At 53.1% G+C, this 14,327-nt stretch overlaps 1 protein-coding gene across 1 annotated transcript in view; it reads left to right on the top strand.

Moving 5' to 3' along the window:
- The window catches only part of LOC129703094 (cell adhesion molecule 2-like), a 36,766-nt gene extending 29,409 nt beyond the window's left edge, over positions 1 to 7,357 (top strand). The window contains 2 exon segments of the mRNA XM_055645291.1: positions 1,963 to 2,088; positions 6,657 to 7,357. Of these exon segments, the coding sequence (XP_055501266.1) occupies positions 1,963 to 2,088; positions 6,657 to 6,775 (245 nt within the window). The 3' untranslated portion in view covers positions 6,776 to 7,357.
- The last annotated feature ends 6,970 nt before the right edge of the window (positions 7,358 to 14,327 follow it).

Below are 14,327 nucleotides of genomic sequence, written 5' to 3'. Positions count from 1 at the left end.
CCGCCATTCAATATGATCATGGCTGATCATCCAACTCAGTATCCCGTACCTGCCTTCTCTCCATACCCCCTGATCCCCTTAGCCAGAAGGGTCACATCTAACTCCCTCTTAAATATAACCAATGAACTGGCCTCAACTACCCTCTGTGGCAGAGAGTTCCAGAGATTCACCACTCCCTGTGTGAAAAATGTTCTTCTCATCTCGGTTTTAAAGGATTTCCCCCTTATCCTTAAGCTGTGACCCCTTGTCCTTGACTTCCCCAACATCGGGAACAATCTTCCTGCATCTAGCCTGTCCAACCCCTTAAGAATTTTGTAAGTTTCTATAAGATCCCCTCTCAATCTCCTAAATTCTAGAGAGTATAAACCAAGTCTATCCAGTCTTTCTTCATAAGACAGTCCTGACATCCCAGGAATCAGTCTGGTGAACCTTCTCTGCACTCCCTCTATGCCAATAATGTCCTTCCTCAGATTTGGAGACCAAAACTGTACGCAATACTCCAGGTGTGGTATCACCAAGACCCTGTACAACTGCAGTAGAACCTCCCTGCTCCTATACTCAAATCCTTTTGCAATGAAAGCTAACATACCATTCGCTTTCTTTACTGCCTGCTGCACCTGCATGCCTACCTTCAATGACTGGTGTACCATGACACCCAGGTCTCGCTGCATCTCCCCCTTTCCCAATTGGCCACCATTTAGATAATAGTCTGCTTTCCCGTTTTTGCCACCAAAATGAATAACCTCACCTGAAAAGGGGAGGTGCAACGAGATCTGGGTGTCATTGTACATCAGTCACTGAAAGCAAGCATGCAGGTACAGCAGGCAGTGAAGAAAGGTAATGGCATGTTGGCCTTCATTGCGAGAGGATTTGAGTTTAGGAGCAAGGAGGTCCTTCTGCAGTTGTACAGGGCCCTGGTGAGACCACACCTGGAGTATTGTGTGCAGTTTTGGTCCCCTAATTTGAGGAAGGACATTCTTGCTATTGAGGGAGTGCAGCGTAGGTTCACCAGGTTAAATCCCGGGATGGCGGGACTGTCATATGCTGAGAGCGTGGAGCGACTGGGCTTGTATTCACTGGAATTTAGAAGGTTGAGAGGGGATCTTATAGAAACATATAAAATTCTTGAGGGATTGGACATGCTCGAGGCAGGAAAAATGTTCCCAATGTTGGGGGAGTCCAGAACCAGAACACAGCTTAAGAATATGGGGTAGGCCATTTAGGACTGAGATGAGGAAATACTTTTTCACCCAGAGAGTTGTGAGTCTGTGGAATTCTCTGCCGCAGAAGGCAGTGGAGGCCGGTTCACTGGATGTTTTCAAGAGAGAGTTAGATTTAGCTCTTGGGGCTAACGGAATCAATGGATATGGGGAGAAGGCAGGAACGGGGTACTGATTGGGGATGATCAGCCGTGATCACATTGAATGGTGGTGCAGGCTCGAAGGGCCGAATGGCCTACTCCTGCACCTATTTTCTATGTTTCCATATTTAAGAAACATTTGGACAGGTACATGTATTATTGGACAGGTTCGGAGGTATTTGGGCCAAACTCAGGCAGGCGGGACTATTGTGGTTGGGGCATCTGGGTCAGCATGGGCAAGTTGGGCCGAAGGGCCTGTTTCGGTGTTGAGTGACTCGAGGACAGTGGCTGCAAGAACAAGGCAGAGTGCGGGGGACATGAGGAGATACACGTTCACCCCGACACCCAGACGGAGTCTGTCACAGGCAACATTATTGCCGACCGGCCTCAGGACCATCGCGGCCAAAGTGACACTGACCACCTTCCCGTCCACTCCCTCCTCCCCCCCCCCACCGGGATTGGACTGTCTGGGTAACACTGGGGGACGGTACCGGTGGGGACGGGTGTGTGTGTAACACTGGGGTACAGTACTGGAGTACAGGGCCTACTCCCCACAAAAGCCTCTCTCACCCCCCCCCCCCCCCCCCCCCTTGTCCCCACAGATCTCAGCGCTCTCGCTGGTCAGTCTGGGCCCGACCACGCGGTGATTGGGGGTGTGGTGGCCGTGGTCGTCTTCATCACCCTGTGTCTGATAATCGTACTGGGCCGATACCTGGCCCGGCATAAAGGTGAGTGTCCACACCTGTACTCACCTCCCTCCCCCCCCCCCTCCCCCCCCCCCCCTCCCCCTCCCCTCCTCCCCTCCCCCCCTCCCCCTCCCCTCCACGCCCCCTCCCTATCCTCCCCCTCACCCCTTATTTCACCTATCCTCCCCCCCCCCCCCCCCTTCTATCCTTTCCTCCCCCCACAACCCCCCCTCACTCCACCCCTCTCCCCCCCTCACCCCCCCCCCTACCCATCCCCCCCCCCCCCTCTTCCCCACCCCTCACCCCTCTCCCCCCCTCCCCACCCTCACCCCCCTCTCCCCCCTCACCCTTCCCCCCCCCTACCCTCCCCCATACCCAGTCACCCTCTCTCCCCCTTATACAAGTGACAGGGCAGGCCCCTCACAATGGGAGTGCCGTAGACTAGAGTGGTCTCGGAGCGTGTTGTCACAGGCAAGCAGGCAGGGTGGTCAAGAAAGCTTTCAGTCAATGAGTGTATGTTAGTTTGTGTGGTTTATTGTTGCGTGTACCAAGCTTCTCATCGCACGTTAACCAGTCAGTGGAAAGACAACACGTGATTACAATCGAGACGTCCGCAATGTACAGACACGTGATAAAGGGAATAACGTTTAGTTCAAAGCTCAAGTCCAGTAAAGTCAGGGTAAGGAGTGTAGACGTTGGGGCGTAACGTTGCAGTTGTACAAGATGTCGGTGAGACTGCGTGTGGAATATTATGGTCAGTTTTATTCACCCTGATGTCACTTAACTTCTGCAGTTATACAGGGCTCTGGTGAGACCACATCTGGAGTATTGTGCACAGTTTTGGTCTCCTAATTTGAGGAAGGACATCCTTGTGATTGAGGCACTGCAGCGTAGGTTCACGAGATTGATCCCTGGGATGGCGGGACTGTCATATGAGGAAAGATTAAAAAGACTAGGCTTGTATTCACTGGAGTTTAGAAGGATGAGGGGAAATCTTATAGAAACATATAAAATTATAAAAGGACTGGACAAGCTAGATGCAGGAAAAATGTTCCCAATGTTGGGCAAGTCCAGAACCAGGGGCCACACACAGTCTTAGAATAAAGGGGAGGTCATTTAAGACTGAGGTGAGAAAAAAACTTTTTCACCCAGAGAGTTGTGAATTTGTGGAATTCCCTGTCACAGAGGGCAGTGGAGGCCAAATCACTGGATGGATTTAAGAGAGAGTTAGATAGAGCTCTTGGGGCTAGTGGGTCAAGGGATATGGGGAGAAGGTAGGCACGGGTTATTGATAGGGGACGATCAGCCATGATCGCAATGAATGGCGGTGCTGGCTCGAAGGGCCAAATGGCCTCCTCCTGCACCTATTTTCAATGTTTCTATGTTAACTGGAAAAAGTGCAGAGAAGATTAGTGTGGATGTTGCCAGGACTTGAGGGCCTGAGATACAGGGAGAAGTTCTTATAGAAACATAAAATTCTTCAGGGATTGGACACGCTAGATGCAGGAAAAATGTTCCCAATGTTGGGGGAGTCCAGAACCAGGGGTCACACAGTTTAAGAATAAGGGGTCGGCCATTTAGGACTGAGATGAAGAAATTTTTTTTCACCCAGAGAGTTGTGAATCTGTGGAATTCTCTGTCACTGAAGGCAGTGGAGGCCGATTCACTGGATGTTTTCAAGAGAGAGTTAGATTTAGCTCTTGGGGCTAACGGAATCAAGGGATATGGGGAGAAGGCAGGTACGGGGCACTGATTCTGGATGATTAGCCATGATCACATTGAATGGCGGTGCTGGCTCGAAGGGCTGAATGGCCTCCTCCTGCACTGGAAAAATTGCAGAGAAGAATAGTGTGGGCCTGTGATACAGGGAGTGGTTGAGCAGACCGGGACTCTGTTCCTTGTCGAACCTGTGGGGTGATCTTGTCGAGGTGTGCAAAATACAAAGGGAAGAGAGTGGATTATTCCCCCCTCGACTCCATCCAAGGTCCCCGACAGTCTTTCCAGGTGAGGCAGAGGTTCACCTGCACCTCCTCCAACCTCATCTACTGTATCCGCTGTTCCAGGTGTCAACTTCTCTACATCGGTGAGATCAAGCGTAGGCTCAGCCATCGTTTCGCTGAACACCTCCGCCTAAACCAACCTGATCTCCCGGTGGCTCAGCACTTCAACTCCCCCTCCCATTCCCACACTGACCTTTCAGTCCTGGGCCTCCTCCATTGTCAGAGTGAGGCCCAGCGGGAAATTGGAGGAACAGCACCTCATATTTCACCTGTCGACAAAAATGCTGGAGAAACTCAGTGGTTGAGGCAGCATCTATGGAACGAAGGAATAGGCGATGTTTCAGGTCGACACCCTTCTTCAGCTTGGGCAGTTAACACCCCAGCAGTATGAACAATGACTTCTCTAACTTCGGATAGCCCCCGTGCTTTCCCTCTCTCTCCATCCCCTCCCCCTTCCCAGTCTCACTGTCTCCGACTACATTCTATCTCTGCCCAGCCCACTCCCCTGACATCAGTCTGAAGAAGGGTCTCGACATGAAACGTCACCCATTCCTTCTCTCCACAGATGCTGCCGGTCCCGCTGAGTTACTCCAGCATTTTGTGTCTACCATACTTATAGAGCCGACTGCCTTGAATCTAAATGAGTCAGGAAATCCACAAAACCAGCCTCTTTTAATTTTGCTAAATTCTGAATAAATAAAAATAGCTTTTATGAACTTCATTACACTTCTCCACAAAGCAACATCTAACCGTTCTTTAGCACTTGTAAATTTCTTCAGTTAAACATTGGTTAAATCCACTGGTTGGGCATCCTTGAAGATCATGTCATGGCCTCCATCAAGTAGCTGGGTCACACAAAGCCTTGTGTAGTCTGGCTCAGTGTTACTTGACCTTGCTGAGTTTCTGATGTTCTTCCTTAAGACCAGTTGCAATGGAGAGCTAGATAGAACTCTTAAAGATAGCGGAGTCAGGGGATACGGGGAGAAGGCAGGAACGGGGTACTGATTGGGGATACACAAAAATGCTGGAGAAACTCAGCGGGTGCAGCAGCATCTATGGAGCGAAGGAAATAGGCAACGTTTCCGGCCGAAACCCTTCTTCAGACTTTCGATTTTCCAGCATCTGCAGTTCCTTCTTGAATACTGATTGGGGATGATCAGCCATGATCACATTGAATGGCTGTGCTGGCTCGAAGGGCCAAATGGCCTACTCCTGCACCTATTTTCTATGTTTCTGTCTTGAGAATCAATAACTAGTCCTATAGGTTTAAGCTGAGAAGGGGAAAGATTTAATGGAAATGTCTGCAGACGGACAGTGATCAGCTGCTGAAATGGGCGGAGAAATGGCAGATGAAGTTTAATTAAAGCGAGTGTAATGTGTTGCACTTTGAGAGATTACAGATACATTTAAAGGCAAGACCCTTAACAGTATTGATGTACAAAGGGATCAAAAGACAATAGGTGCAGGAGTAGGCCATTCGGCCCTTCCAGCCAACACCGCCATTCAATGTGATCATGGCTGATCAGCCCCAATCAGTTCCTGCCTTCTCCCCATATCCCCTGACTCCGCTATCTTTAAGAGCCCTATCTAGCTCTCTCTTGAAAGTATCCAGAGAACCGGCCTCCACCGCCATCTGAGGCAGAGAATTCCACAGACTCACAACTCTCTGTGAGAAAAAGTGTTTCCCCGTCTCCGTTCTAAATGGCTTACCCCTTATTCTTAAACTGTGTGTGGCCCCTGGTTCTGGACTCCCTCAACATCGGGAACATGTTTCCTGCCTCTAGCGTGTCCAAACCCTTATATGTTTCAATGAGATGCCCTCTCATCCTTCTAAACTCCAGAGTGTACAAGCCCAGCCGCTCCATTCTCCTGGGGTCCAAGTCCATAATTCCATGAAAGCAGCAACACTAGTGGACAGAGCGGTGAAGAAGTTTTATGAATAGCTTGTCTTCATCGGTCGGGGAGTGGAGTACAAGTGTCGGGAAGGCACGATGCATCTCTGTAAGACGTTGGTCAGGCTGTACGTGGAGTGTTGCGGGCAGTTCTGGTCGCCCCCATTACAGGGGGGGTGTGGGGAGCTTTGGAGACGGTGCAGGGGAGGTTCACCAGAACGCTGCCGGGATTAGAGGGGGTCACTTGTAGGGAGGGGGTGGAAGGGCTTGGATCGGTCTCTGGAAACGCCAGAGGCTGAGGGGTTGTAGCCCCGAGACCCGAGAGAAGTATATAAAAGTACGAGGCCTAGATGTGGTAGATAGTCAGAACCTTTCTCCCAGGATGGAAAATTGAAAGACTTGAGACTAAAGATTTCACACAGAGGGTGGTGGGTGTGTGGAACGAGCTGCCAGAGGAGGTAGTTGAGGCTGGGACTATCCCAACGTTTAAGAGGTACATGGATAGGACAGGATTGGAGGGATATGGGCCAAACGCGGGCAGGTGGGACTAGTGTAGCTGGGACATTGTTGGCCCGGTGTGGGCAAGTTGGGCCGAAGGGCCTGTTTCCATGCTGTATCACTCTAGAGGGCATGCCAGGGGGTGGGGGAGGAACTCCTAGCAGGGTCAGGATGGGCCGAGTGGCCGCGCCGTGACTGACCGGTGCCCCTGTGGCCGCAGGGACGTACCTGACCAACGAGGCGAAGGGAGCGGAGGACGCGCCGGATGCCGACACGGCCATCATCAACGCCGAGGGCAGCCAGGCCAACGCTGAGGAGAAGAAGGAGTACTTCATCTGATCAACATCTGGCCAACATCTGCCCCAATAATGCCCCACATCTGCCCAACAATAATGTCCCACATCTGCCCACAACTCCTGTCCCCAACATCTGTCCCATATCTGCCCCTTTCCCAAACATCTGCCCAAGATCCACAACATCTGTCCCCAACATCTGCCCCATTTCTGCCCAACATCTGCCCCAAGATCCGCAACATCTGTCCCAAACATCTACCCCAAGATCCGCAACATCTGTCCCAAACATCTGCCCCAAGATCCACATCTGTCCCCAACATCTACCCCAAGATCCACATCTGTCCCCAACATCTGCGCCACATCTGCCCCAAGTTCTACAACATCTGTCTAACCCAACCACTGCCCACAACATCTTGACAAAAACATTCCAGCAATGATGGCTCCACCAACCGCCCGCCCGACAACTTGTCCAGCGCCCCCCCCCCCATCCCCCCCCGCGACACTTCCTCCCCGCGCCCCCCACCCCCTTCCATCTGTTTCTTCCCCCCTCCCCTTCTGCATCTGTCCATCCATCCCGGTGGCCCCCACACCCACAGTCAGCACCGCAGTTCACTTGGGGGGGGGGGGGGGGGGGGGGGCTGCAGTCATGAACGCTGTGACCTCGTGCATGTGCCGTGGGTGGGGGGGAGAGGGGAGTCTGGGCCCTGGGTACCCCTTTCCCCCCCCCCACCCTGGCAATCGCACCCACCCCTCCACGTCACACGCCCCCCCCCTCAACACCACCGCACCCCCCCCCCCACCCCACCCCCACACCACCCCTCCCCTCCCCTCCCCCACCCCCACCCCCTCCCCAGACGAGGGTCTCACTAACCGTTCACTCTCAAACATGAAGCACAATAGGATTGGAAAGAGTCGGGTGGGTGTGAGCACACGCGTGTAACGGTGAACACTCGTGCACACAACCGTGTGGTAGTGAGCAAGCGCAGGCTGGTGAATGAGTGTGAACACACTGCCGTGCGTGGGAGGACACACACTAGTGTGAGTGGGGGTGTAAAACACGCCAGCACGAGCGAGTGTGTACACTAGTGAGCGAGTGTGCACTCCAGTGTGTGCGCGTGAGTGTGAACACGCTGGTCACTAGTGTGCGAGTGTGAGCACACACAGACACGTGAGTGTGCAAGCGGGTGTGTTTACCCCCCCCCCTCCTCGCTGGCCAATCCCGGGAGAGTTGCCGTGACGATGACCCCGGGCGTTTCCTCTCGCCGGTTCTGTCGTCCGCAAGGGGTCAAAGGTTGGTGAGGGGTCGGCCTCAGTGTAGGGGTCACGGTGGGTAGACCTGAGGTCACAGGTCAAGAGGGGACGGCAGGGTTGGAGGTCGGAGTGCAGCCACAGGGTCAGGCGTCTGGGTCAGAGGTCGGACGCCTTTTATGCAAAGGCCGGAGGTCAAGGAGTGGAAAGTGTGTCAGGGGGTCGTCCATGGGGAGGGTTCAGGGGTCATGCACAGTGCAGATTGTGAGGTCACGCAAGAGCAAGGCCCCAGGGTGCTCCCCCCTGTCCCCACCCTGGGGTGCCCCCACCCACCCACCCACCCTCTCCCCGGTTCCCTTGCGCCGTCATCATCAGCTGCACGGTTGCAGCTCCCGCCACCTACAGCTGCAACACTGCCGCAACCCAACAGCTGCAATGCTGCAACCTCCTCCCCCCCCCCCATAGCAACTGCGTGGTTGCGGCTCCAACCTCCAGCAGCCGCACCATTGCAGCACCCCCTCACATCAGCAGCTGCACTGTTGCTCCTCACACCACCACGCGGCTGCACCACTCGCCCCCCCCCCCCACTGGCAGCTGCACGCGTGCTGCTCCCACCCCCACCTGCAGCTGCACGGGTGCCGGCCAAGTCCCTGCATTGTGGCCGGGCAGCTGCAAGTGACTGCAGCCGACTCAGACCAGTCAGGACGTCGGTCACAAATCTCCATGCAATATTGTATAAGATGGATGTATGCGTGTGTTTCAAATCTGGGACAGCCCACATATATATTGTATTAAAACCATGCTTTTTATTAACATGTAACAATGCTTTCTAAATAGGGAAGTCGGGGGAGGGGGGGGGGGGGGGGGGGGGGGAGGTGGGAGGGGGGGGGGGTGCAGTGGGTGCAGTGAGCCCGGCTGCGTGTGGTTTGGGTGTGACCAGGCTGGACTCTCCCGCTCACCGATCCCCGCCCGACCGACCGCCTGCCACTCGCATGAATATTGAGGCATCTGTTTATTGCCGGGTTAGGGTCCACGGTCTCAGCCCACACACCGACTCTCATCTGTACTAGCCCCGCACCCCTCTCCCACCCCCAGCTACGGAGCCAGGAGCCGCGGGGGTGGGGGAGAGAGAGTGACCAGCCTGGGGGAGAGGGGTACGGATGTGGGGGAGAGGGGGAGGAAGGGGAGTTACCTGTGGCCCAACAGGGGCGGGGGCACAGAGTACAGCCCCCACCCCCTCTCCCTCCCCCCCTCACTCACTCACTCACTCATCTGTGTGCGTTTATTTTGTTAATCATCAAAACTGTTAATAAAAAAGAATTAAAGATGCTCTCATGATCCAAGGCTGCGGCTGGTTGATAGATTATTTACCGGGGGGAATGGGAGGTGGAGGGAGGGAGATGGGAGGATGGGAGAGAGGGAGAGGGATTGAGGGAGGGAGAGAGGGAGATGGGAGGATGGGAGAGTAACAAAACAAAAATCACCATCTCTATACAACTAAAAGTCTTTGTCTAGTTTGTGTCCAGGATGTGTCAATCTGGTTCATTGCTATCTTACATAGAAACATAGAAATAGGTGCAGGAGGAGGCCATTCGGCCCTTCGAGCCAGCACCGCCATTCATTGTGATCATGGCTGATCGACCCCAATCAATAACCCGTGCCTGCCTTCTCCCCGTATCCCTTGACTCCACTAGCCCCTAGAGCTCTATCTAACTCTCTCTTAAATCCATCCAATGACTTGGCCTCCACTGCCCTCTGTGGCAGGGAATTCCACAAATTCACAACTCTCTGGGTGAAAACGTTTTTTCTCACCTCAGTCTTAAATGACCTCCCCTTTATTCTAAGACTGTGTGTGGCCCCTGGTTCTGGACTCGCCCAACAATGGGAACATTTTTCCTGCATCTAGCTTGTCCAGTCCTTTTATCATTTTATATGTTTCTATAAGAACCCCCCCCCCTCGTCCTTCTAAACTCCAGTGAATACAAGCCTAGTCTTTTCAATCTTTCCTCATATGACAGTCCCGCCCTCCCAGGGATCAATCTCGTGAACCTACGCTGCACTGCCTCAATCACAAGGATGTCCTTCCTCAAATTAGGAGACCAAAACTGTGCACAATACTCCAGATGTGGTCTCACCAGAGCCCTATACAACTGCAGAAGAACTTCTTTACTCCTATACTGAAATCCTCTTCTTCCAGACGCGAGGCAGCAGCTTTCCCCGTTTCACACACCCTACTCACATTTTTCCCGTGGCGGCGAAATGCACGCCTTCCCGTCGCGTCCCCGCGTATATTTCCCAAGTTACAGCGTTTTAAAAAAAATAACCCAAATCGAGTTTTCAAACGGGAAATCTTTCAACCCAATCCCAAAGTGATTTAAATACGGGGGTTGCAGGGAAGGTCATAAGGTCGAAGGGCGTGACGCCCTTCGACCTTATGACCTTTCCTGCAACCCCGCACGCACAGCACGTACGTTCTTACCTGGTAAAAAACCCGCCAACATCGCTGCTGCTCACGGACACCGAGGGACACTCAGACACCCACCGGGGGTCGGGGAGGTGAATCACCCCGGTGTGTGGTGGTCAGGGTCACCACCTTCCCCATTGATATTAACTGGACTAATAACGCTTGCTAAGATAGACACGTGTGTATAAAGTCATGAGCGGAATAGATCAGGTAGATGCACACAGTCTCTTGCCCAGAGTAGGGGAATCAAGGATAAAGGGGACTTAGGTTCAAGGTGAAGGGGAAAAGATTTAATAGGAATCTGAGGGGTAACTTTTTCACACAAAGGGTGGTGGGTGTTTGGGACAAGCTGCCAAAGGAGGTAGAGGCTGGGACTATCCCAATGTTTAATAAACAGTTGGACAGGTACATGGATAGGTACACAAAAAAGCTGGAGAAACTCAGCGGGTGCAGCAGCATCTATGGAGCGAAGGAAATAGGCAACGTTTCGGGCCGAAACCCTTCTTCAGACTGATCGGGGGCGGGGACAAGACAGGAAAAAGGAGGAGTAGCCCGAAGGCTCGGGGATGGGAGGAGACAGCAGGGAGACTGAGGAAGGGGAGGAGACAGCAAGGACTAACAAAATTGGGAGAATTCAATGTTCATGCCCCCAGGATGCAGACTCCCCAAATGGAATATGAGGTGCTGTTCCTCCAATTTCCGGTGCTGCTCGCTGTGGCCATGGAGGAGACCCAGGACAGAGAGGTCGGGGACGGAGTGGGAGGGGGGAGTTGAAGTGCTGAGCTACCGGGAGGTCAGCTTGGTTATTGCGGACCGAGCGGAGGTGTTCGGCGAAACGATCGCCCAACCTCCGCTTGGTCTCACCGATATAGATCTGCTGACATCTAGAGCAGCGGACGCAATAGATGAGGTTGGAAGAGATGCAGGTAAACCTCTGTCGCACCGGGAACGATTGCTTGGGTCCTTGAACGGAGTCGAGGGGGGAGGAAAAGGGACAAGTGTTGCATCTCTTGCGGTTGCAAGGGAAAGTGCCCGGGGAGGGGGTGGACCGAGAGGGAAGGGAAGAATTGACAAGGGAGTTATGGAGGGAGCGGTCTTTGCGGAAGGCAGATATGGGGGGAGATGGGAAGATGTGGCGAGTGGTGGGGTCACGTTGGAGGTGGCGAAACTGACGGAGGATTACTTTTTGTATGTGACGGCTGGTGGGGTGAAAGGTGAGGACTAGGGGGACTCGGCCCTTGTGTACATGGATAGGACAGGTTTGGAGGGATATGGACCAAATGCAAGCAGGTGGGACTAGCGTAGATGGGACATGTTGGCCGGTGTTGGGCCGAAGGGCCTATTCCGTGCTGTATCACTCTATAACACAATGCTGGAGTAACTCAGCGGGACAGGCAGCATCTCTGGAGAGAAGGAATGGCTGACGTCTCGGGTCGAGACCCTTCTTCAGACCCCAAACGTTCCTCCTCTCCAGAGATGCTGCCTGTCCCGGCTGAGTTACTCCAGCTTTTTGTGTCTATCTTCGGTTTAAACCAGCATCTGCAGTTCCTTCCTACTCCCAATAATCCTTCCTGCTCCAAGTCTCTCCCTCCTCCCACTGTTAGACCGAGGAAATCAGTGAACATTCAGTGGATGCGTGAGAACATGGATAGGTGACGTTTCACAGAGTGCTGGAGTAACTCAGTGGGTCAGGCAGCATCTGTGGAGAACATGGATAGGTGACGCTTCACAGAGTGCTGGAGTAACTCAGCGGGTGCAGCAGCATCTGTGGAGAACATGGATAGGTGACGTTTCACAGAGTGCTGGAGTAACTCAGCGGGTCAGGCAGCATCTGTGTGGAGAGATGGAATGGGTGACGATTCGGGTCGAGACCCTTCTTCGAACCTCTGTATTTATTACAATGGTGGCCTCTGGCACTCTCCCTCGGCACCCAGGGCCCACCAGTGACCGTGACATGTTGACATATAAATAGGAGTTTAGTTTAATTTTGGTTTAGAGATACAGCACGGAAACAGGCCCCTCGATCGGCCCACCGAGTCCGCGCCAACCAGCGATCCCACATTCACTAGTTCTATGTTATCCCACTTTCTGGATTCAAGATTCAAAGTAATGTCACATGTCCCAATTAAGGTATAGTGGATATTTGAGTTACCATACAGCCATACTAAGTAAAAAGCAAAAATACACACAGCAGATGAAATAAAGTTGAACATAAACATCCACCACAGTTCAGTTCAGTCATCTTAGAAACATAGAAATTAGGTGCAGGAGTAGGCCATTCGGCCCTTCGAGCCTGCGCCGCCATTCAATATGATCATGGCTGATCATCCAACTCAGTATCCCGTACCTGCCTTCTCTCCATACCCCCTGATCCCCTTAGCCACAAGGGCCACATCTAATTCCCTCTTAAATATAGCCAATGGACTGTGGCCTCAACTACCCTCTGTGGCAGAGAGTTCCAGAGATTCACCACTCTCTGTGTGAAAAAAGTTCTTCTCATCTCGGTTTTAAAGGATTTCCCCCTTATCCTTAAGCTGTGACCCCTTGTCCTGGACTTCCCTAACATCGGGAACAATCTTCCTGCATCTAGCCTGTCCAACCCCTTAAGAATTTTGTAAGTTTCTATAAGATCCCCTCTCAATCTCCTAAATTCTAGAGAGTATAAACCAAGTCTATCCAGTCTTTCTTCATAAGACAGTCCTGACATCCCAGGAATCAGTCTGGTGAACCTTCTCTGCACTCCCTCTATGGCAATAATGTCCTTCCTCAGATTTGGAGACCAAAAACTGTACACAATACTCCAGGTGTGGTCTCACCAAGACCCTGTACAACTGCAGTAGAACCTCCCTGCTCCTATACTCAAATCCTTTTGCAATGAAAGCTAACATACCAAGGTCTTCTTCCTTTGTTCACCCGTGGTCAGGGCCTTTGAACGGGGCCGTTGCCGACGGTCCGCTGTTCAAGCCCTCTCATCGGGATGATCGAAACTCCGCCGTTGGGTCGGATCGGAACACTCCACAGCATGGAGCTCCCGAGTCGGCCGCTTCTTACCGGAGACCACTGCTTCACGGTGTTGAAGTCCACGGGCCCTACGGTCAGAGTCCTACACTGGCGATCTTCAGCGTAAGATCCCAGGCTCCTCGATGGTAAGTCCGCGCCGTACCCACGGCTTTGGAGTGCGGGAGGAAACTGGAGCACCCGGAGGAAACCCACGCAGGTCACGTGTAAACTCCACACAGACAGCACCCCCTAGTCACGATCGAACCCGGGTCTCTGCAGCTGTGAGGCAGCAACTCTACCGCTGCACCACATGGGCGGTGAATCTGTGGGATTCTTTGCCACAGACGGCTGTGGAGACCAAGTCAGTGGACATATTTAAGGCAGAGATAGACAGATTCTTGAGGAAGGGTGTCGGGGGTTATGGGGAGAAGGCAGCAGAATGGGGTTAGGAGGGAGAGATAGATCATCCAGTAGACTCGATGGGCCGAATGGCCTGATTCTGCTATCACTTATGACCTTGTGACTCAGAAGCTCTCAGCAAAAGACCCTTCCCTCCGTGAAATCAATGTGGCTTCTCGTGGGGAGAGAGTGAGTCACAGTGCTGTTGGCAGAGACAGGCCCTTCGGCCCACCGGGTCCGTGCTAGTCATAACACCCATCTCTACCACACCCCCTTGTCTGTTTCAATTCCATGCCCGTTCCTCTGAAGCAGCTGTGCAGAAAATGGTTAAATGTCCCACCGGCCCGCTCTACAGACCGACCCCAACCCCCCCCCCCCGCTCCACCTCCCCAACCCACCCTGCTCCCCCACTGCCCGCTCTGCCCCCCCACCCCACCGCCTGTCCTGCAGCCCCGCCACACACCAGACACAGCAGACGATGATCACT

The sequence above is a fragment of the Leucoraja erinacea genome, chromosome 13, assembly GCF_028641065.1.
Source record: "Leucoraja erinacea ecotype New England chromosome 13, Leri_hhj_1, whole genome shotgun sequence".
Classification (NCBI taxonomy): domain Eukaryota; kingdom Metazoa; phylum Chordata; class Chondrichthyes; order Rajiformes; family Rajidae; genus Leucoraja; species Leucoraja erinaceus.
The sequence above is the reverse complement of the archived record's forward strand: the minus strand, read 5'-3'. Positions and strand labels throughout refer to the sequence as shown.